The 23,973-nt window shown below is 52.6% G+C and overlaps 1 protein-coding gene across 2 annotated transcripts in view; it reads left to right on the top strand.

Annotated features, from left to right (window-relative positions):
- Positions 1-23,973, top strand: part of SMG6 (SMG6 nonsense mediated mRNA decay factor) — a 105,811-nt gene that overhangs the window by 15,794 nt on the left and 66,044 nt on the right. For both annotated transcript variants that reach the window (XM_059486966.1, XM_059486965.1), the window contains exons 9-10: positions 7,540-7,601; positions 11,183-11,328. In XM_059486966.1, the coding sequence (XP_059342949.1) occupies positions 7,540-7,601; positions 11,183-11,328 (208 nt within the window). The remainder of the gene's footprint in view (positions 1-7,539; positions 7,602-11,182; positions 11,329-23,973) is intronic.

Raw genomic sequence — 23,973 nt, 5'->3', positions numbered from 1 at the left:
CTGGTGCTGCTCAGGGGTGTTGGGAGGGAGACTTTGCACTTGGGATGAGAATGCTGCCAGAATTGGCAGTACTGGTAAAGGAAGCAAAATATCTTAATAGCAGGATTGGGAGATTTTCCAGAGCAGGGTGAAGGCTGTAGACAGAGATTTCTCTTGAGATTTTTTTTGTTGTTAGTCTAACCTTGATCTTTGTCTGAAGTTGGCCCAGGCCAACATTTCCTGCTGTCTGCTGTAGAGTTTTTGAGATTGGCACCTTGTATCCCACAGCCAAACCTCTTAATTCTGCCATGGGGAATGTTTATTCCTCTTCACTGTTGAATGAGCCATTTCCAGACAGGCTCCTATCCACTGTGGAGCTGGGTACTAGGAAAGAAACTTCCTTCCGGAGGATCAGGGAGTGGAACCTGCTGGACTCTGTCATTTCCTCTGTCCTTGGCTCTCCTCTTCCTCCCGAGCAGATTTCACTGCTGCACAATTCAAAGATGCAGCAGGGTGGACAGCTACCTGTGGGAGCAGCTCCTGTTGTCCTGGGTGGGGATTGTGGGGATGTGAAGGCTGCGTGAGATAATGCTGTCATCCTTCTGGAAGGTTCTGTCTCTGCTCAGCCTGGTGGCCAAATGTCTTCTCTCTTGGCCCAACTCCATGCTAAGCCTTTCAGGGTTCCATCTCTTCAGTCTTCACCCTTAATTTCTCACGTAATCTCCCTCCTTTGTGCTTTAACCCCACGAATAATCTGCTCTGGAGTAGTAAGGAAGGCTGACAGCACCCTGAGCTGCCTCTGCAGCTGATCTCTTACAACCAGAATTCATCACACATTTCTCTGTGTCAGTTTTCTGTCACAGAAAGGTGAATGCTGTTTATTCCTGGCAAGCAGTGAGTGTTTGAGTATGAGCTGCTTTTGGTTGGGGCTGCTTTAGTGCACATGTGGCCTCCCCCTTACCTGCTGGACACAAAGCTCTGCCTGGGCTTTAGTGCTTAACCAGATGCAGCCTTGAAGAGCTGAGCTTGTATCCTAAACGACCTGCAGCACCAGAGCCAATTTGTGAAAAGCTTTGTGTCAAAAGTGAACTTGATATCTCAGCTGAGGACTCTCTGGCGTGTTTGCATAGATTCAGAGAGTTTATGGTCAGCAGGGACCATTAGATCATCTAGTCTGATCTCCTGTATATCACAGGTCCTTAAATTTCACCCTGCTACCCCTATATGAAGCCAAATAACTTGTGTTTGGCTAAAGCAGGACTTCCAGAAAGACATCCAGCCTTGAGATTCCACCCTTTTCCTGGGGAGTTCATTCCAGTGATAACTGCACTGCTTTTGAGATGCTTTTACTTTATTTACAGAGTGAATGTTCCCAGTTTGTTGCCATGCTTTGCTCTTCTGCAAGTGTAAAGAGCCCTCAAGTACCACGGAGGCATTTTACACCCAGCAATCCAATCTCCTCCCAGTCTTATTTTGATAACACTGAACAGATTGAGCTGTTGAATTTTTTCACTGCAAGGCATCAGTTCTAGCCTTTGAATCTCTTTTATGGCTGTTTTTTTGGATCCTTACCAATTTTTCAGCATCCTTTTAAAAAGAAGGGCACTAGAGCTGGATGCAGTATTTCAGTGCCAGCCCCCACAGGGCTGTATTTAGATGTGAATGTGCTGTCCAGTCCCTGCTCTCTGGCACATCCAAGGGATGTGTTTAATCCTTTTTGCTGGACATTGCATTGGGAATTCAGCCACTGTGGTCCCTGAAGGCTTTGTGGAGAAGCTGCCTTGGGCACAATCTCCTGGAGACTTCATTTTCCGTGTGGTGCCAGATGAATAACATGACATTTGATGCTGGAAACCCCCAGATTTTGAAGCTGTTATAATAAACCCTGTGTGAATGTTCTGTAGCCATCATTACTTATTGCTCCAAACGGGCAGTTTGACAGCAGAATTTCCTTTTGTTGATTAAAAATGTTGCTAGTGAGTCTCTACCATCCTCTTTCCATCCAGTTCAGTGAGGGTCCCTGAAGTCCTCTCTTTAAGAGGTTACTGAATCAGTTTATTCGTTTAATGATAATATTTTTTCAAGAATGTTGCATATTACTAATTAATGGAAACCAAATTTAGATACAAGCATGGTTGAAAAGGAAGTAACACACATATAAATATTCTATTTGACCTGCTTTCATTGAGTTGAACGTTCTGCTAGTAAGTTTGCTACTAAATTATGCTGAATTTATTTAGGAGTCAGATACTTGTTCTGGAGCCAGTGAAGTTACCATAGCTTGATCTTTATGTTACTAAAGCAGATAATTTTCTTCCTTAACATTTTTCCTTTCACCTGCTCCCTGCTGGGATGAAGGAAGAACTCAAAAGCTCATTGCTTTTGCCAGGGAGCTTCTTAAATTCCTCTTTTTCTTTGCTGGGTTGATGGCTTGTAACTTTTATAGCCATGGAGCTGCAGGAGTGTCTCAGTGTCTCTTTACCTGTAAATTAATTTTTTTATGCCTCAAGGCCATGATGCATCAGGGTTCCCTCTCTCTTCCATGCCACAGCAAATTGGATTTTATGTTTGTGCGGTGTCTGATGTTAAGTAGCAGGATTTTCACTGGAATTGTTTTTACTGCTACAGAAATGAATCCATTTGAGGGCAGGACGTTGCTCTGCTAAGCAGAAACCTGCACCAAACACGTGGCACGAGGCAGCCAAGGCAAGCCCTGTATCCATTTGTGGTTGCAGGTGGTGTATGAAGAGAAGTGATTATGGTAATTAGCCCAGCTGGAATTTGCCCACAGCTCTGTGGGTACCTTGTAAACACTGCAAAAATGCCAGACAATTTTAACAGCCCTTTTGCCTCATCACCTTTATGTAGGTAGCCATTTGCACAAAACCCTTTCCACCAGCACTTTGGTGGGGTTACACCTGTAGCAGTAAAAATTCCTCCTGCTATCCTGCCAGTTGAGCCCACTGCAGCATTCTGAGCTTTTCAGGAATCTGTATCACTGTTGGGCTGGGTGCTCTGAGAGAGCTGCCTGTGGAAAAAGAGGAATAATCTGAATGTGGTATATCTAACCCTTGAGCTGGGAGTGAGAATATGGCACGTTTTGAGTGCCTGGATGTTATTTCACACAGTTCTCAGCAAGGAAGCTGTGCCTGGAAAAGCCTGGCTGCCCAAGAAACCCTGAAAATATTAGGGATGAGTGTGGTACGTGTTTTGGAGCAGAGCTGTGTGGCTCTGTGGTCTGTATCCCAACCCCTTGTCACTGAGGGACCCTTAGACTCAGGAGAACGTCCTGCTGTGCTCCAGGCCCTTCCACTCCAGTGGAGACAGCACATTTGTTACAGGCAGTTTTGCATCTGGTCTCTTGATTAATGGACTTGTCTCTTGCAGCCTATTTTGACTCTGACACCGCTTTCTGCTCCACAGATGCTTTGCTGATGTTGAAGAAAGTTTGCCTCGCTTGATAAAGACCAGATCCTGGAATTTACTTCCAAACCTGAAGTAACAATTTTTAACTTGAAATGCTTTTTCCCCAGGAGTCACTTCTCCAGAATCTTTCCCTTATTTGGTGCCTCCTTCCCAGCTGGGGCTGATGCTCAGGTGCCAAAGCTCTGTGCACTCCTTGCCTGGAGACAAATGGGTTCCAGCCCTGGTCATGGCACTCCATTTCCTGTGCCCTGCAGTGGCATTTCCAGCATTGCTCTCCTGGGTGGGGGACACAATTTTCAGTGCAGGATCTGGAGGTGAAATGTTGCTTCCTTCTCTGCTGGCTGGAGCCAATGCAGACCTTTCCCAAAGCTGCCTGAGCAGTTCTGTGTTGCTGTCAGGCCGTGCTCCCTGTGGCCTCGAGGAGATTTGAGCTGGCTGTTCAGCCCTGTTGCTATCTCTGCTCTTTTAGCTGCTCCACAAGAAGTTGTTAGTCACTGTTGATTCCTTCCATGGCAACAAATCCAGTTGGGTTGGCGGTGAGGTGTGTGAGTGCTCCCCAAGCAGCACTGGGCTGCTTCCTCTGGTGAGGTTGCTCTTCCCAGGTGGATTTAGTCTGTCTGCACATGCTGACTCATGACAGCTGAAACAGCTGTTTTCAGCTTCAGGCACTACTGTGTGCAGGGACCCCTTCTTCTTCTTGACAGCTGGTTTGTTTTTGTAACTAATGCCTTCCCTATATGCTCATAACTTCCATATCGGTGGTGCCCGCTTTTCAGCTGCAAGGGCCAAAATCCAGTTTTTGACATAGTTTTGTTGTTGTATAAGCTTTTCTTGATGGGCTTTTCCCAAGTGGGCAACTGGGATGATCCAGATTTGGTTTCCTGACCTAAGGAGCAGCGTTGCCCACAAAGGGCAGCAGTGTCAGTGTGCTGGGAGTCCTGGTCTGGCATCCTGATATCAGCATGAGGACCATTTTTGGGAAATCTTTGGAGGGAGCAGCTTTTGGGCTGCACAATCAGTGAGAAGAAGTTGTTGTGGGTCTCATGGCAGCCCTGTCAGGGTAGTGAGCATGCTGACAGTATTTCTGGGAAGTGTTCCTCTCCACCATGTGAATGCAGAGCAGCAGGTGACAGAACTTCCTCCTCCGTGCCAGGCCACTCATGGAGGTTGCTGTTTCCCTCTCCCCGTGAGAAGCTGAGTGTGATGGGAGGAGCTGGGAGGGCTCCCAGAGGCTGAGGGACAGGTGAGTCAGTAGTGAAACAGTCATCCAGAGAAAACCCAGTCAAAGCAGCCCCATGGCCTCTGCATGAACCCGAAGATGAAAGGTCCAAAGTTGAGTGATGAGCTCGTCAAAACCTCGGGGCTGTGAGAGAAAAAGTGGTGAAAAAAAGTGTGAGGTGCCTGCTTGAGATGCCACAGTGCTGGGGCACACAGGGCTCTGCCTGGGCTTGCTGGAGCTGTGATTTAAACTGGCAAGAGGTATGAAACAGGCTTCATTCCTAGAGGCAGGTATCACATTTCCTAAAAACAATCATAAGTAAGCACATATCTCTGTCCCAGTTCTGTACTGGATGCTGGGAGTGTGACTGGTTAGTCCTTGGATTGTGAGTGAAAAGGCTGAGTGTGAAACTTGCTGTGAGAGAAAATGGGGGTGAAGCCAATGTCCTGACAAGCCCTCCTGGAGCTGGGTGTCTGTGGACACACTCTGGGCATGTCCCTGCTGGGTGTCACTTTCCATTCAAGGTGGGGAATTCTGGTTTTCCCCTGCTGCCAGTAAAGTGTGGGGATTGTAGAGCACTCGTGGGTGAATGTGGCCCTTGGAGGAAAATTTCTGCCTCAATTTCTTCTTTCCCCCACCTGCAGCCTGCCCATGAGTGTTGCTGTTCAGTAGAGATGGGTCAAGCCATGAACTCCTTCTCCTTTCCATATTTCCTCTCAAAGGATGGAGAGCATGGTCCCACTCTTCCATCTCTTGCACTGGGTCTTGCTGTGGGGCAGAGCATTCCCCACCACCTCTCCAAGGCTCTTGCACTGAGCTGGGGGCTGTGATTCCTTAGCCTGTGTCTGTGTCAGGGTCTGATTTCACCCAGAGCTGGTCACAAACCAGCCTTTTTGCCTCCACAAGCTGTTGAAAAAAAAAATAAATAGAAAAAGACCTGTTAAAGGCTTCAAGCTCTCAATTACCATAGTGTCCTAAGGTGAAGAATCAGCTATATCCAGACTTCACTGCCAGAATGAATAAGGGCTTTGCTGTGCTGTCCCAGTATTCCCCAGTCTCTTCTGGGTTCCATCTGCAGAGTTAATAAAATGGTGGCAAATCAAGTTGAGCTCTAGTGGAAAGGGCTCTTTAGGGCAGCAGTAAAATAGTGAGTAAGCAAGAACCCCTTGCTGCAGGGGCCAGTTTAATTGGTCTGGCTTGTTTTATGAGACAGGTTTTATGTCTAAACTCGCACATGGCCCAGGAGCAGCTCTGCAGCAGGGCATCATTCTCCTGCATGGATCCTGGGGGAACGCAGCCGGGTTAATTACACCTCACTGGAGGTGCACAGCAGCTGGCATCAGTCACGCCTTGAGCCCAGGGGCTCAGCAAATGGGGCTGGGAGGTGGCACCAGAGCTGGGATGCCAGTGACAACCGTCCCCTGCAGCCAAGCCTGGCAGAGAGCTCGGGAGGCTCTGGTCAGTGCCTGCCCAGCGTCCTCTGGCGTGTGCCCAGCTCTTGGCTGGGCACTGCCACAGCCCTGCCAGGTGATCTTATCCTCCCCCTGTGGGTGGAAGTGGGGGAGTTGGAGCTGTAAAAGCCCTGGGTGGGTTGGAGCAGCGTGGTGGTGCTCTGGGTTGCTCCTGGTCAGCGTCTCCCTCGCAGCACTGGGGGCCTGGCTTTTCTCAGCAGGCTGAGGCTGTGCAGGCACAGCGAGAGAGGAAAACCTCCTGCTCTGGGGAAGGTAAAAGTGAGGCCAGTCCACTCTGCTGTGACACAGCCACCCCCAGGGCCAGGCTGAGGGAGTGCTCACCCACCCACAGCCATCCTCAGAGCTGTGCAGATAAGGACTGGGAAAGCCCAGAGCTGTGCTGAGCGAGCAGAGCTGGCCTGCAGCAGAGTCAGTAATTATTCAAGTCAGGTTTGGAGTCAGGGGAGCAAAGCAGGGCAGGAAGCTGCCTTCACGCTGTGTGCTGATCCAGCTTCATATCCACAGAATCATGGAATGGTTTGGGTAGGAAGGGACCTTAAAGCCCATCTAGTTTCACCCCCCCTGCCATGGGCAGGGACAGCTTGCACTAGAGCAGATGGCTCAGAGCCCTGTCCAGCCTGGCCTTGAACACTTCCAGGAGTGGGGCATCCACAGCTTCTCTGGGCAGTTCAGTAGATGTTGGAAAGGCAGGGTCTCAGAGCTCTGCTGGCCCATCTGAACACTGTCTCTAGCACCAGATAAATGAGGGGGTGCAGCATCACCCCAATCCTCCCTGGCTTCTGGGAGCTGCTCCTGGCAGGGCACAAACGAGTGTGAAAGCTGCTGCTGAGCTCTCCGTGCTGGCTGCTCTGCAGAAAAGTGCTGGGAGGACATCCTGCTCCCTCTCTGCATTGTCCAGCTGCTGCTCTGCCTCTGACACAGCCAGGAGCACGGAGCAGGCTGCTGCTGGTGCTTGTGGGGCTGTGTTTTTCCATCAGTGGGAACGCTGCCTTTGGAGACTCCTTTTCCAGAACCACTTAGGCTGCGCTAAGTTTTGAATTGATGAGACAGCGGGGAGGAGAGCTTTGCCTATCAAAGGGGTGCAGGTATCAGCTGTGGCTTGCTGGGGTGCAGGTTTGGGGTGCCCAGGATGTGGGGTTGGGGCTCCCGGGGTGCAGCAGCCCTGTGCAGGATCACAGGACCCGGCAGAGGGTGCTGTGTCTCCACCGCCTCTCCCGGCTCCGCTTCCAGCTCCAGCTGTTTGGCACTTGCCTCTGCCTCTGTGCATGATGTTTGTAAGAGTTTGGGCATGTCCATTTGGTTCCCATCTCCAGTGCCACCCCCAGCATCCAGGCCAGGTTCTTCTGTCACTGGGGACATTCTTAATTCACAGGAAATAGGAGAGAGTTTAATTGTTTTCTCCTCTCTCTCTTTTTTTTTCCTTTTTTTTTTTTTCCCATGCAGCTGAACAAAAGGTTCATCCTCAGTTTTCTCCATGCCCATGGGAAGCTGTTTACCAGGATTGGGTAAGTGTGCAGGATGTTTATTTTATTTTCCTACATTACAAGTCTTTTTGGAATTTAATATTGTTAGCAACTAAGCTGTGTTTGGAGCTGAGGGCACAGGGTGTGAATTCTTGCAGGCCTGGCCTCCTGGTTCTTATTCTCCTTACCCGCCCTCCAACCCACACTGGCTGGAGCTTGGGCTTTTCCTTTGCCCCACCCCAAAGCCCATTCCTGCCCATGCCCCAGGACCCTCTGGCAAAAGGCTGAGCTCAGATGGTTCACACACACACAGGAGGGATTAGAGGCTGTTTTCTCTCTCTCCCATCACCTAACTGTGCCCCCTCCACTTGAATTTCTGGGTTTAACGCCCTCTCTTCCATTACCCTCACCCAGTGCAAAGGTGGCTTCTGGGGGTCTCAGTGGCTGTTGCCTGTGAGGATCACAAAGCCATGGAGGCAGATCCATGTGCTGGCTGAAAGCTGCCATCCAGAGCATGGCAAAACAAGCCTTGCCCTTCATCTCCTCGCTGCCATTTCTGTAAAGCCCCATAGCTGAGAGCTGCCCTGGCTGTGGGAACTGCTTTGTACAAAGAGCCCTTGGCAGTGGCTGTCAGAAATGGGTTTCAAGGAATTGAACAGCTCCCCTTGAAGCAAAGCAAGCCTGATCCCAGCCTGGGCTGAGCTCCCAGCCCAGGGGACACCCTTATGGCCCCGAGGGCAGAGCTCAGCCTCGCAGCTGATGGGCTTCCCTTGGAGCTGCCTCTGCTCCAGGTCCAGCCTGGCCCTCACTGTGTGGGAGCAGCTGCTGAGGAGAGACCCCATGTGGGTCTCTGGCAGTGGTGGTCTCTGCTTGAGCCTGCCAGGAGCTCGGAAGCAAGCAGAGTCTCCAGAGCTCTCTTGGCTCCTTCATTCTCCTGTGGAACTGCTGGCTGCAGGTCACAGGGCTCAGAGGGTGCAACCTTTTCCAGGCTGTGTGGGTGCAAAGTGACAGCCTGTCCCTGCTGGGAACAGCTCAGATCCTGCCACACAGCAGCACCTCAGCTGTCTTCAATGCTTACAGGGGTGACCACTTAGAGGGGAGCACCTTCACAAAAAGCAGGGAAGCAGGGGCTGGTGCTTTGCCAGAGATCCAAGAGTCTGAGGGTCACTGCTGACCTCTCCCTGATTCACTGATTATCCCCTCACGGGCCACCAGGCTGGCCTGCAGCGAGGAGGCACAGCTGGGTGTCCTGCCTGCAGGGAAAGAGGAGGAGAGCCGCCAGAGCCCAGGGAGGGTTTGGGAAGTGCAGGGTGTGTGCTGGAGGGCAGAGCATCCGGGGAGCTGCTGGTCCCCGGCGCTGTGGGGCCGCGCTCGCGGTCGAGCTCCGCTTGAACGGATGCCAGCAGGGGATTAATGGGGATGTAGCAGAGATCAGTTGCACGTTTGGCTCCTGAGGCTTTTGTGAAATTAAGATGCAGCGTTTCAGGCAGTTGCTTCCCAGGACAGTCATTTAGAAAACCCAAGTATGTTGAATGGTACAATATGCCCTGAAGTACTTAGAAGGGAACTAGAAAGTAATACCATGACACAGGAAGAGAAAATCGTCCAGCCCTGCTAAACAGCTTCCGTGCTTAAAATAGGTAAAAGGTGAGGAATAGCCAAGTTCTTTTTGGGCAGGATCTCTGATGATTTATCTGGAAAAAAATATGGAAAAGATGATGTTGTCCTAATTGGACTCTTGCTCCTAAAACCACAGGTAAGCAATTTATTAAAAGCTTCCGCTCGGCTCCTGACCTGCTGGTTCTGAGCTCAGTGGGGTTACTGCATGCTGTTCCAGATGTGCTGCGGTATCAAAGCACAGGTGGTGGAGCTAAGGAAGCCCTCACTCCTTCTTGTTGTTATTCCTTGGCAATAATCTTCATCTCCTCAGCAACAACCCATCCTGCAAAGAGCTCCTCCATCCCCAGAGTGCTGTCTGCCCTAGGAGGATGTTGCTGAATACACTGGATGTGGTCTGAGATTTCTCAAAATTAGGAAGTCTTTAGAAGCAATCAGTTTGCTCTAATTCTCTGGCTGTGCCCCAAATACAGGGAACTTGCCTTTTGCAGGGAAAGCAGTGCATTTGTACTGACAGACCTGCTCCATTCTGCACAGCTACAAAGTACAAGGAGACTGTTCCAGCCCATGTTTTTGGGAAGGTAACAGAGACTTTATATTGCTCCAGCAAACAATGCCCAGGGAGAGGGTACCCTGCTGGTAGGCAGACCCAGGTGATGAAAAGCACCCATGAAATGTGACTAAGAAGAAAGCCATTTCTGTCTTGAAAAATAAAACTGTCACTGTCCTGAAGTCTGTTGGGGAAGCCCAGCAAAATTGCCCGTGTGGGTTACCAGAAGTGGCTCATTAATCTGGCCCGTGGTGATATCACAAGATCTGAATCTCCTGGGGGGAAGATAGAGGAAATTGCTATGGAGGCCCCTGAGGTCGCCTGCCCCAGCTCCAGATGCCTCACCCTCTGTGGGTTTTGGCTCCCTCACTGCCATGTGGGCACTTGATAATGCAACTCATAACTGCTGTGGGCACTTTCTGGAAGAATTTCAGTCTGCTGGGTCTGGCTGTGGTTTTTCTAGTGTAGGAACAACAATCAATACAGCAAACTCTGCAGAAGAGCCAGTGGGACTGGAGGACCTCACCCCTCAGTAGTTCCCAAGGTTTTGGGCAGCTCCTTGGTTATAAAATTGTCTTCATGGGATACCAGGTGAGGACTGTTGTGGGCAGCCACACCTCAGTCATCTTTGGGGTTTGACTGCGCTCTTTGCAATAATTTCTGGGAGCTTGCTGAGGATCCAACAGCTTTGATAAGTGACCTCAGCTGATTCCCTCAGCGATGAGGAGCAGGATAAAGGTGTCAGATTTCCGTGGGCGCTTGTGAGGGGTGTTGAAAGCTCACCCCATCCCCAGGCGTGGCCCCGCAGCCGCGGGCTGCCGTGTCCTGACGCGCGACAGCGGCTGCGGGGACCCGCTCCAGCTTTGACACTGTCAGCAGCTCCACCAGGCAGAGAGTCCCTGTCCTGTGGGGCTCGAAGTGATGAAGTTTAGGGGCTCAATCACAGTGCTGGAGAGTGTGTAGCCTGGGGGAGACAGGGCTCGGTGCCATGTTGCAGCGAGGAGTTCTGGAGGAAGCACGCTCTGGCCGGCGTTCAACGCACTGGAATTGCCACATCCGCAATGTGGCACCAGTGTGTGCATTTTGCTGCAGCCTTGGGAGTCCCATGGGCTGCTCCTGGTCCAAGTGAGCTGCTGGCCCCTTGGCACCTCTCCCAGATTGGTAGAAGTCAGTAGAAAAAAATGGTTGGTCAGAAATGACTCATAAAGGCCGTGTTTTCCTGCCAAAAGAATGCTGCCTGTCGATCACAGAGCAATCCCTCACTGCCCTCTCGAAGGAAGCAGCCTGCACCTTCATTCCCCACAGCTCCTGGCTGGGAGACAGCACCCCAGGGATTCCCCCTTCCCCAGGAGATGTGCCGTGCCCACCTCCCAGCCCTCATCTCAGGGCACAGCCTGCTCTCTAGACTCATCTCAGGGCACAGCCTGCTCTCTAGAGCCTCTCTCTCTGTCTGCAGGATGGAGACTTTCCCTGCCGTGGCCGAGGAGGTCCTGAGGGAGTTCCAGGTGCTGCTGCAGCACAGCCCCCCTCCCATCGGAAGCACCCGCATGCTGCAGCTCGTGGCCATCAACATGTTTGCAGTGTACAACTCGCAGCCCAAAGGTACCACGTGCTGCTGGAGGGGAAGCTGGATGGGGATCAGCCTTTCCCCACGTGGAGAAGGGTGGGGGACACACCAGATGGGGAGGTGGGAGTGGTGGTTGGATGCCTGTGGGTGTCAACACAAAGGGACCTTGGCTGGGCCTTTGGAGCTGGCTGAGGTGTCTGAGGAGTGAGGAGGCATCACATCCCCCTGGAGCCTGAGTCATCAGCACAGAAGGAAAATGCTGCTTTGTGGCTCTGCCTTCCCAGCGTTGGAGCTGGGCCCTGCTCAGTGCCTGTGCTGGCACCAGGAGGGCTGGGACAGTCTCAGAGGCCTCAGCTGTGTCTGCCTGTGTCCATGCAGGTGGGTGGTGATGTGATGCCACTCTCTGAAACACTGGGTTGGAGCTTGTGCCCCGTGGTAATTCAGAGAACAACACAGATCTAGTGTTAACTACTCTCCTCCTCTCACTTCCTCCATCCACCCAGCAGCCTGGATGGTCTCTACCATTGACAAGTTTAATGTGCCACCAAACCAGAGCCTCTTTACTGAGTTTAAAATGATGCTTCCAGGGATTGTACTTTTCCCTGTGTCCCCTCCAACACACACTCAGCAGCAGCTACCCAGCTCTGCCTGAGCTGTGAGTTGGGGAGAAGGGATGGGGCTGCTCTCCCTGGGTGGGAGGAAGCAACATTTCACATCCTGGTGCCTTGGGATTTAGATCCCAAATATGAAGGCCTCCAGCTGATGGATTTCAGCTAAGGCCAGCATGTGGGTGATCAGGCTGAGCCCCAGAGAGCTGCTGCTGGAAGATCCCTCCCTCGTGAGCCAGTTGGCCACTGCTCAGGCTGGTGGTCAGTGGCCAAGGTCAGCTGATGGAGCAAACCAGCACCAGCTGGAGGGCTGGGAAGTGGCTCCTGTGGCTGCATGCAGGCACTCTCCTCTCCTGGGGGGAGCTGTCAGTCCCACTGGTGAGGCAGCCGTGCCCTGCCTGCCTGCCAGATGCCAGCCAGTGATGGCGTGTTTATCTTTGAGCTGCAAAGTACTTTGTGATTATAAGCAAATGCCTCTGCGTGACAGTAATTATTATATTCATAATATTAATAATACCCCTGGTAGGTGAATTAATAGTGGTGTCTGTGCCACAGACAGGGGCGGGTGGGAAGCAGAGGATGGGATTTGTCTGGGATGGATGGCAAGCCCCCATGGCAGAGCTGGAAGCAATCCCAGCTCTAACACCACTGGGCTGAGCTCGTCCCTCCACAGCCGAGTTGTGGATGTGTGTGAGTGACGGAGGGAGTGCTTTTTATCTCATGAAAAATAAGTATTCTCAGAGTTTTCTGCCTCCTGTGTGGGTAGCTGCCAGCTGCTCCCAGCTTTTGGATCTCTGGAGAAGGCAAACCTGTTCCTGCCCGGGCCCGCGGGCTGCGTGCGGAGCAGGTGGCAGCTCCTGGAATGCCTGCAGGTCGGATGGCACCACGGCTGCCATCTGATGCCAAGGGCCCTTTGGGGATTTCCCTGAGGGCTCTTTGCTCTGGTGACCCTGAAATATCGCTGAGAGTGGTGTTGGCAAAGCAAACCCTGCTGTCAGCACAAACGCCCCGGTGGTCTCGGAGCGCTCGTACGCCGAGTGCTGGCACAGCACGGGTCGGGCTCGCTGCCAACGCTGCCATCCTGGGAAGAGCTGGGTGCAGATGGAAATGAAAAGCAGAACAGCAAAGGGTCTGGAATTTTGAAGGAAGGAAGGCAGGAATGTTGGAAGGGTTTCGGAGTCCCCTGCGTGGAGCGAGGGCGCTGGCTCGCTCCCCAGGCTGCTGTGGGCAGAGGCCTGGGGGAGCGCGGCAGGAACGCTGTCGGGAAGGTGCTGCCGGCTTTCCATTTCCCAGCACATGAGTCACCTCCCTGTGCTGCAGCAGCAGCAGGGGCAGCGGGGAGCCCGGGGGCCGAGCCGCCCCTGTGGGCCTGTGGGAGCAGCAGTCCCACCCTGCCTGCATCCCAAACTGCCAGGAAGCGTTGCTGGGGAGCCGGCTGCAGTCAGAGCTTGGCTGTGTCCACTCCGCAGAGCTTGGATGTAACTTTGCACTTGGACCAAACAGCCTCCGGAGATCTCCTCCTACTGAAATCCTCCTGCAAATCTGGGAGCAGAGCGTGTCTGGGTCCTTCCCATCTCACGGGGCTGACACTGTGTGTGCAGTAGCAGGAGGAGATCTGTGGGTTTGGGGCTGGGAGGGAGGTCTGAGCCTCTCTTCCCTGCTGTCCGGGGGTGTTCTCTTCCCTGCTGTGTATTCCCAGGTCTCTGGAGCCCCAGCTACTCCTGAGAAATTTGTAAATGTGCTTGTTGCTCCATGTCTGGTGTGTAACAAATCCCTGGTGCTGAGATCCAATGGTGCTGGAGGTCACAGTGTGGTGTCACTGGCATAACAGTCACAATGTGGGGAATTCTATAAAATTCTTAACCCCTGAATAAGAACTTTTAAGTAAAGAGTCAGGTATTAAGAAAAAGGGAACTTTACAAATAAATGCTGTGGTTAGCACCTGTCCTCCATCTTCCTCAGGCTTGCACCAAACACAGTCCTGCCCTATCTCAACCTCAGTTTCTCCCATTTTTTGATTGTGCTTGGTCTGTCCCAGACCTTCAGTGAGGATATGAACAGCACAGGAGATTGGGGCTCATGCATGATAGTTCATATCTGCTGCTCTTTGCTTTTTTGCTCCTATTCTTTTGCTGTGGTGTGGGTTGGTCATGACCGCTCAGGGGTGCCCTGTCCTGGCACGTGTCCCCTGTAGGATTTGTGACATGTCCTCTGTGTCTCTTCTCCCAGCCACTGCCACTTTTTCATAAACCACCCAACACCAACCGCAAGGTCACCGTGTGCTCTTCTGACAGGGTGACTTTTTTTGTGCTGTGTTTAAACTGGTTTCAAAACCAGCCAGCTGTGAGCAGCACGTGGCATTTCACATCCTCCTCCCACGCAGCTCACTGCTGTGGTTACCTGAGCCCTGCAGTGGGTGCCAGGGCTCAGGTGAGCACAGGAAGGGCTCTGTGGCCCGTACCCAGTGCAGCTGAGCTGTGCTTGTCCCCAGGGACAGCACCAGGCACGCTGGAGCTGGTCTCAGCTGCCTGTGCAGCCAGGCAGCACTGGGAAGATCCTGGGAGATGAATTGGATCTGTTGTTTTCTCTGACAGAGGAAGACAAAGAATTCCCACATGAAGTGCATCCCCTGCTGTTCAGCATCAAACAGTGTGTTCCTGCTTTGTCCAGGGAGGCATGCAGCCAGTGAGGGTCCCACTGACCCGGCTGCCTCCTGTCAGGAGCACTTCAGGTGTGAAAAAGCTTCTTGCAGACCTCAAACCCATGGGGCAAGGAGTGCCCCCCTAGGGGAAGGAGACACAGAGAGGTGGCCACTTGACATGGCAGAGATTTGCAGTTGCTGGTGCTTCCCAGGCTGGGACATAGGTGACCAGCCAGTGTTTTGGACCATCCTGGGCTCTGGCTGGGGCGGGACCATAGTGGGGTGGCCCATTTTAACAGTTTGGTAGCCATCTGCACAACCAACTCACAGAGAAGTTTGGATCCCTTTATCCCGACCACAAACACTCCAAGAATTTTAATTTTTTTTTAATTCTGTAATTTGGGGAAATAAAACTCTGGTTTCTGAAAAGACTAATTGAAGCCGTGCTTGCGGCAGGGGCATCTCGGTGAGTGGAGAGAGAGGAACCCCCTCCCAGCCCATCTGTGCCCAATTTACTCCAATCTGGCCTCTCTGAGGCTTTTTTCTTTCTCTCTCTCTTTAATAATTTGTTTTATAATTCCTGGAATCAAACCCATCTCAGACACACTGTTTTATTTTACTGTATTATTGGATTATACTTCCTATAAATCACTGGATGTTATTCATAGGCCACCACCAGAATAACTTCCCCTCTCCCCCCAAACTCCCCCCTGACAGCCCTGCATTCCAAACAAGCACACACCAAGGTGGGGGTGCAGCAGCACGGGGCACCCTAGAGACACTTCCCGGAAATCCCAGCAAATTTGCCTGGCTGTGGGTGTGAAGCATCAGGCTGCAGCACCTGGATGCCTTCTGGCACTCTGGGCCGGTGGAGTTGTGCAGTGTGGAGGTTGTTAGGAGGTCGGGCTTAGGTGGAAGTGGAGAGAGGAGGGGGCTGCCATATGTGCATCCTCAGCACATGTAGGGAATGAAGTTGCATCCCCCAGGGCCGAGCAGAGTCAGGGCACAGAGGCACAAGGAGGGTCTGGCCAAGTGTGTTGCTTTAGCTGAGGATTGGGGAAGTGGAAAGGGACAGTTTGGGCAGGGTGAGCTGTGCACGGGGCATCTGCTCTGCCAAGGAGGAAAAACTGCTTCTTGTGCCCTGGCATGTGGGTTGTGAGGAGGGCTCAGTGTGGCAGGGGCAGGCTGAGCTTTGCTCTGCACACCCTGGGTCTGTCTTCTTGAGTGGAACAGGGTCAGGTTCTCTGTGCAAGGTGGCGTCAGCTGGGACACCCTGAAGGCTCGTGCGGAAACGGAGGTTTCACAGCAGCAGCTTCCGAGCACTGTCTGTGGCTTTTGCCACACTGGTCCTGAGACCTGGGCCAAGCAGGTCAGTGCTGCAGGGGTTGGAGAGACTCTGCCTGGCTCAGAGAGGAGCTGCTGCCACACAGCTGTGACTGCAGCCTGTGCAAGGTTTGCTAAGGCACGTGGCCCTGCTTGCTCCTTGAGCACTGACACCAGTTTAAGATGCGGATCTTGCCCAAATCTTGATACACGCAAGGAAAGATCTGTAGGTCAGTGCAAATCCCCTGCAGCTCTTAAGCAGGTCCAGGACTTTCTGTTATCACTGGGGAGGTCAGAGCTCTGAGGTGAGGCTGTGCTGTGGTTACCAGCAGCCAGCTCTGCTGCCATTCCACCCTCCTCACAGCCCTGTGCCGGACACGGCGGGTCTCGCTTTGCTGACCGCACCTGCTCAGCCTTGCAGCCCGAACCCTTAAAATATCCCTAGAGATGATGCAGAGGCTGGTGGTGTCTGCCTCAGCTCTGACCATTGCCACGGGCTGGTTTGTGCCGCTCGGACCCAGCTCTGCTCAAAGAGCTGACTGCAGCATCAGAGGGCTCAGAGGAAGCACCTTCTGATCACCTGTGGCAGCCTCATCTCCACCTCCTCTTGTGAAGCTCTAACCACATCTTGCATGTTGGAGCTGACAAAAAGGTGGGGGTAATCGACTGCAAGAGAGTCCAGTGCATTTGCCCGAGTTTAAAAATAAAGCAGTGCTGTGGGTAACTGCCTTGGTTTGGTGGAGTTTTAAAATTAGGCACAAAAGAAAGCTTAATAAACCTTTGGCTATAGATAGCAGCAGAAGCAACTTGATGTGTCCCTATCTGGGGTGCAAAACTGAGTTCTTTTCTCTGAATTCTCCTCTTTGTGTGGTAAATACACACTTCAGCTGTGGGCTGTGACACCTTTGGGCTAAGCAGCCAGGAGGGTGATGAAGATGTCACATTGCAGGGCTGTGCCAGGGGGACGCTGAGCATCTGCAGCCCTGTGCTCCGGTGAGAGCAGAGCCTGAGGTCCCTCCACCTGCCTGGGGGGCTCAGCTTGTAGTGCAAAGCCCATTTGATGCAGGGAGGCTGGAGTTGAGCAGTTTGACGTCTGGCTTTCTCTGGATGCTGGGGCTTTGGTTGATGTACAGCAGTTGTGGGCTGAGGTGTGTGCACTGAGATCTCCAGCTGCACCTGGAGTCGCTGTGTGACTTTGCCTCTGGGACTGGGCAGTGCTGTCTTTAGTGAGGTGGTGTTAAGACATAACACTTCCCAAGGCCTTAAGTTTGGAGGAACTGGATGTTTAATTTATCCTTCCCCTCCTTTCACATTACTGCTTGTATTTGCTTTGCATTTGAGTGGTATTTCAGAGAGGAAACTCAGAGGAGGGCTAGCTGATTCTGGTGTCCATCCTTCCCCTTGCTGCCTGCCTTGCACTGAGGCTCCTGAGGGAGCTGGCTCTTTGATGCCACTCCCTTTGCAAAGGGCTTTTACACTGAATTTAGTGTTATTTAGTGATATCTGCTACTCCCTGTGTCCAGACACAACCCATACCCTGAGGTGTGTGAGTAGGAGGAAGCGCTGAAGTGGTGCAGGGAGTTCTACCTGCATTGCTCATCTCAGGAGCCACACAGCTTCCTGTGCTGAGCCTCCTGAGGGACACGTACGTGTCCAGAGATGGCAGCTGACCCTCCAGGGTTTCTCCTCTGAGCCACTGGGAGTGTTGGAGGTTGGCACAGTTGCTGGGAACTGTCAACGCCTTTCCCTTCAGGGAAGGAAGCTGTCTCGGACTTGAGACACATCAGTAAAGTTCAGGTAAAATAATTCGTGTCTTCAGAGTCTTGCTCTCGGGCTCTTGAGGCTGGTGGCAGCAATGTTTAGACCAAAGTCTTCCTTTGCTTATTCCCCTCTGTTTCCTGTTTAAAAGGCAGATTGTCACATATTTGGGGATTTATTTACCGTAATTGGAGTTATTTTCCTGGCTGCTGGCTTCTGCCCTCTGATGCAAGACTCCTCAGTGAAACGTGTGTCCAGAAAGCCATGTGACTTTTTTTTCCCCTTGCCACAAGTGCCAGCAGGAGATGCAATAATCAACGCGCTGCAGGGAATTTCCACTGGCAGTTCAGGTTTCTGAAATCTAGACCTTGGCTTGGGAGGCAAAAGATTGAGCACGGCTTTGTGGCAGGGAAGGGAAAGGTTTCCAGCAAAGTTGAGCGTTTGCTGGTGTGTCAGACTCTCCACTCCTGCCCTCCAGCTCAAGTGCAGCAAAGTCCACATCAAGTGGTGTTAGATGAGCTTGCTGGGGGTTCTGCCTGGTCTGCCTGTCACACAAGCACATCCTTACATCTGCCCTTGAAGCTGTTCCATTAGGTGATAGCAGGATCTCATTTCAGGGCAACAAATCGAGGGGAAATGATTTGTAAACACAAAGCCTGAGTCTGCTTTAGAGCCAAGCTTCAGCAGCCCAAGCAGCAAATCAGGACAATCAGTGACAGGTGAGGTGAGGTTGGAGAGGCTTTGCTGTGGTTCCAAGGCATGGCCAGCTCTGCAAACACAGAGTCCAGACCCTATTTGGATGAAGAAGCAGCGTTGCTGTGTAAAATGAAAGGCAGGAAATGGAGCAGTGGCACACTGTGTTTGTCTGTCCTGCTGTGGAACAAGAGGAGGTGCTCAGGCAGCTGCCCAGGTCTCTGCATCTTCCCAGGTTTGGTGGTGGAGAAAGAGGGGTGCCAGGCAGAGTGAGGTGCACCAGGTGCAGCAGCTTTGGTGAAGCCTTAGATGTTTGCAGCGTGACAGGAAGTCCTTTTGCTTTTGAAGAGATATTTCTGATTCTTTAATGTGCCTTGCACCTTTGATTTCCTCATGCTTTTAAGTAGCACCAAGTCAATTACTGTATTTCTGTTTAATTCTCTGAGAGAACACTGTATAATTAGGCTAATTATGCTGCTTTGTGAAGTTGTAAAACTCCTGATTGAGCTTGAGGGGCTGTTTTATAACCTTCCAGGTGTAGGCAGGGGGGGCTGCCCGCCCCGTGCCCTGTGCAGGTTTGGGTGCAGCCTGCCAGCTCAGTGAGGGCAGTTCCTTCCCAGGGGCTGCCCCACAGCCTCATCCCCTGCCAGCTCCATCCTGCCTTCCTCTTTTCACGGGCTGCACTCCCTCTGGGAATGCTGTGCCCAGAGCTAGGGGAGCTTGTTGGGGTCTCTTCTTGCCTTAATGTTGAGATCAGGAATGGCAGCACAGCCGAGGCTGTTTCTGCTCTTGAGTGTCTGAGGAGCTGACCCAATCCAGGTTTAGGTGTGGGGATCTTTTATTTTCCCAAATTAGGCTGTGTGTGCCCTGCACTGGGTTCTTGGCAGCACAGAGCTGGCTCTGCCTCTGCTAAGTGACAGTCAGGAGGAGGAAGGTGTGACCTTCAGGTGTCACCCTGGCTGTGTGATGCTCACTCCAGCTTCACTGACCAGGACAGTTTAACCCCAGCTGAGTGCCAGCCCTGAAGGAACATGGCCCATCTCTAATGGAAGGGTCATTTTTAATGCTGATTGGTGTGGCTGTGGTGGCCTTAGGGCTGGCTGGTAGGTGACACACAGAGGGCACAAGTGATTTGTCTGCCCTGGGTCTCTCAAGTCCCACCCCAGAGAAGCAGCCAGGAGCACATCACTGTGGAATGGGAAGAATATACCCGACGGGGATGGGTTTGGCTGTGGAGTTTCTCCATTCCCCCTTCTCCCATCCCTCCTGGGATCATCTGGCCCCCTGACCCTGGCTCAGTGAACTCGTGGTGCTTCTCTGCCAGCCCCAGCAGCAGAGCTGGGGCGTCTTGCGAAAGCAGCGCCTGCTCCCCGGCTAATGGCACAGGGGATGGAGAAGGAGGCTCCGGCTGCCAAAGGCGGGTTGGGAACAGCATAAACCCTTCAGCCCGAGGAGCCAAGGGCTGACAACCCTCGTGCCTGGTGCTGGGAGCCGAGCAGCTCGTCCGTCCCGCCCGCCCGGGGGGCCCCAGGCGCGCTCGGGGCCGCGGCGGAGAGCGGCCAAAGGCGGCCACATGGGCGCGGGTGGCTCGGAAAGCAGCGCAGAGGAAGTGATGCTCCCAAACCCATCTGCACGGGGAGCGGGAGACGCGCCCCAGCTGGTGCGAGGCCCTGGCAGCCCCGGGAGCTGCCGTCTGTTGGGCTTTACTGCTGTCTACGTTGAAACACGGCTTGGGAAGGACGGGAGGGGGGTCGGTGGCACGGTGCCAGTCCCGGTCCTCCTGGCCTTCTCGTTGCTCTCTCCTCCTCCTCCTCCCCGCTCCCTCCAATGCTTTAAAGTCACATTTCCAGGCCAGACATAGAATTAATCTCTGGGCACTTCACATTGCTGGCAGCGCAAAGCAGGATGTGGGATCTTTTTTTCTCTCTCTCTGCGTCTTGGCTGACTTTTTTACCTCTCGAAGAATTTGGAAGGGCCGTGAGATTCCCCCCACCCCCCCTTGCCTCAGTGCCGTGCAGTTTTTCAGCACGCTGATCACCCTGCTGTGGCTTCACCCTAATAGATTTCATATGCTGACACAGTTGACATCAGTACCAAACTATTTTACATGTGATCTGGTGTATTTCCTGAGGAAATCTGCAAGATATTTATTAAGAACTAATAAAATAAACCTCTCCATGAGCTTTTAGGTAGTTTTCAATTTTTCATGTCTCTCTCGTTTCCTCTTATCAATGAGTTTCTATTTTCTCCCTCCTCTCTGACCATTGCACAAGGAAACAAAAATAAATGTTTTAAACCGTTCCTGAATGGACACTGGGAATATTTCTGTAGTGATGTATTAGCAAAGTCGTATTTTTAGGGCTGTATTGTCAAGACTAAAAATATCCCGCTGCAGTGCATCCTTTTTATAGGGCTTTGTGTGTGTGTGTGTGTATGCTGAGCATTGTGCAAGTTTGCACCAACGTGCAAAGGTCTTTGTACTACTGCAGCGTTGCCTCCCCATCACAGCTGGACTCCATTAGGCTTTGGAAATTAGTGTAATCCCGGTTAAGAAAGGGGAAAAAAAAATTAATTAATCTTGCAGAGCCGCGTTTCCCCAGCTGAGCCGGGATACCTGCGTGGCAGCCGCGCTCCGGAGGGCTCCAGCAGCCGGTGGTTTTGCCACGGCTTTCCTGCCTCGGAGGGTGTTCCCTGACGGAGAACAGCAGCTCTGCTCTCCCTGCTTCCCCCGGAGCAGCGGGGTTCAGGCAGGACGGGCTGCGGGCTGCAGTCACCCGGTGGGTTCTGCTCATTTGTCACACCCGGGAACCCCTTGGGGCTGCGCTGTGCTGGCAGGCAGCAGCGTGTGTGTGTGTGTGTGTGTGTGGCAGGGAGCAGGCTGGATGCTTCGCGTTCTCAGAGGGATTTTCTGCCTTCCTGCTATTTGTGTCTCCTTCAATTAGCTGCGATTGGAACAGAGAGAACCAAAGGTGGGCGCTGGGCTTGAGAAGCCGCCTCCCCTGTGCGCTGCTTGCGGGGGGACCCCTGTGCCGCGCTGGGAGGCGGCTCAGCCTCTCCGTCACGTGTGATTGATGCAGCCCTTTCCAAACACGATTTCCCCTCCTTCTCGCGTCCGTGGAGCTGCGGCCGTCACTCCTGTCCCCAGCAGCAGCAGCCCTGCGTCACAGGTGGTGGGTGCATTGGCTGACGGGGGCTGACGGCCGGGCCAGCGCCGTGCGCATGGCACACGCGCCGCGCTCCCCCTCCATCCCCTCTGTTCACTCACGGGCTCCTCGCCGTAGCTTTCCTGTCGGCTGCTGCTGCCGTCTGGAGAGCCACAGCCTCTCTGCTTCCTGTAGAGCAGTTCAGCGAAAGCAGTAATTAGGGCCCGTAAAAATTTATTTTATTAGCGAGAAGTGTTGGTGGGTAATTGGCCATAATTTGAACCCAGCCAGATTGGAGATTAATAAAAAAAAATTCATACACATGCATATATATATATATATATATATATATATAGTAAAAAAAAAAAAAATCATAGAGAGATCTTTTTACCAGAAACACCAGGGCTGTGAGCTGGAAACCCTTCCCGAGGCGGGTGGGACGGGACGGGATGGCGGCTGCGGAGAGGGCGGCCGGCAGCGAGCGCCTGTGCTGTACCCGTCCTTGAGGGTGTTTGACACTGGCATGGGAAGAAAGGAAACCTTGTTTTCCAAGAACTCTGCTCTTTCTCAGCTTGATAAGCATTTAAAATAAAAGCTGCACAATTGGAATTGGCAGAGCATCCTCATTCTTTTGTCTGTCTGTTTATTTTTTTCCCCTCATCCCTCGACATGTGTGCTACAGCCCAGGGTTACTACACCCCGTGGAACCACAGGCCTGGAGCTCTGCAGGCGCTCGCCAAGCTCTGCCCACTCCCGGCCTGGCTCTTTGAAGCCTGGCAGAGCAACAGAGATCCAGCCCCGACCCTGGCAGCCTCCTGATGGCTAGGGCACTGAAGCCTTTGACAAAACGTGCATTCTCAGCCCCTTTTGGCTCCCCCTTTGCTCGCAGGGCAGCAAACCCAGGGCTGCGCCTGGAGCCGGAGCGGTGGTTTGGAATCAGGCTGTGACTGCACTATATGGACCCGATGGCTTTGGTATTTATAGGCTTGGTTGGAGCAGCTTGAGCGTGGCCAAGGGAGCGGGAGCGGCTTGAGGGCCGACGCTCATCCCGACGGAGGGTGATTGGAGAACTCCCCGCTCCGGGAGGACGGAAGAGCCAAGCCCCTCTGCACACATGTCACGCGCGGTTCCTGCCGCTTGAGTCACACCAGGGAGTTACTTCAGGCTACTAGCCCTGCTTGTTGCTTTGGTGTAAGTTACTCGGGGCGTTCCTTCAGGTCCGTAGTGCTTGTTTTTTGCTTGGCAGCCTCGGGGCTGGGACCTGGTGTAACCGTTTCCCAAGGAATATTTTTGGTTTGAAAACTGAAGGTCAGCAGTTCGCGAGGGCTGCGCTCGCAGCCAACTCTGTGGTTCGCCTTGTGCCACCGGGCCAGCAGCACTTGAAATCCTGATCAATTGATCTGCAACAATATGAAACCACGAAGGGTGACTGCCAGTTAAAACTCTCCGTCTCGCCCCATTTTCCCCACCCAAAGTGTCTTTCTGCCCATATCCCCTTTCTTGCCGCCTGTCTCCCTCCCTCCCTTTCGGCTGTGTATTGGAGTTTTTGTCTATCTTTTTCCATCTCTCTGTCTCTTTTCATAACAGTTTTTAATAATGTTTTAGTTAGTTCCAGCCTTTTCCCTCAATGGATCCCATTGGAAAATACATTTGAAAGGAAACAGTTATACACTTCCCTTCCTTTGAAACTCTGTTGGCACCTTTTCCAGTGCAGTAAACCATACAACATGGATTTTCAAAGTTTCCAAACACAGACATGCTGGCGTTAAATTTATGAAAAAATATTTTATTCGGCTGTATAGTAACTATGAGTCTCCGAGCTGCTGGTCACAGTGAAATCGAAGCTCGCTTTGGAACTGCAACAGGTTTTCAAATCTCTGCAGGAAACAGCGCTGGAGCCTGCAGCTCCCTTGTGTCCTCCTGCCAGGAGACACAGCAGCAAACAAAAGGGGTGCTGGGGCACCCCATGGCCAGCCCACCAACCCCCAGCACAGCCTTTCCATCTGTATGGCCAACGGGAGCTGCAGGGAATATCACAGTTGTGCCAATCCTATCTCAAACCATGGGGGAAAAGAGGCATTTGGCATAAAAGTGTGATGTGTTTGAATGTGGAGGGCTGAGGCTCTTTAGTTGCCGAGTGCTCCATCGCCTGTGTGAGCCCGCACGTGCGCTGGGAGCCGAGGCTCTGGCTCCATGCGAGTTGTTGGAGCACTGAGATCATATTTTCTAACAGGGGGGCTCGGATGTTGAACTTCCTGGAATGGTTTCTCTGCGTGCTGTGGGTTTGTGCCTGTGGTCACGGCCCTTCCCACAGGGAATCGCTCGCTCGACACCTGAGAACCTCCCTTTGCATGGCACCGCCCGCAGCTGAACTTCTTCCAAATTTCCACAAAATACCACAGCCCTCATTCACCACCAGAGATCTGGTGGGTGAATCTGACTGTGTCTTCATGAGGAGCTTTTTAGGGGTTGTTCCACCTGAGAACCTCCCTTTGCATGGCACCACTCACAGCT

This window comes from Ammospiza nelsoni, chromosome 21 (genome assembly GCF_027579445.1).
Source record: "Ammospiza nelsoni isolate bAmmNel1 chromosome 21, bAmmNel1.pri, whole genome shotgun sequence".
Lineage (NCBI taxonomy): Eukaryota > Metazoa > Chordata > Aves > Passeriformes > Passerellidae > Ammospiza > Ammospiza nelsoni.
This window is presented reverse-complemented; position numbering and strand designations above follow the sequence as displayed.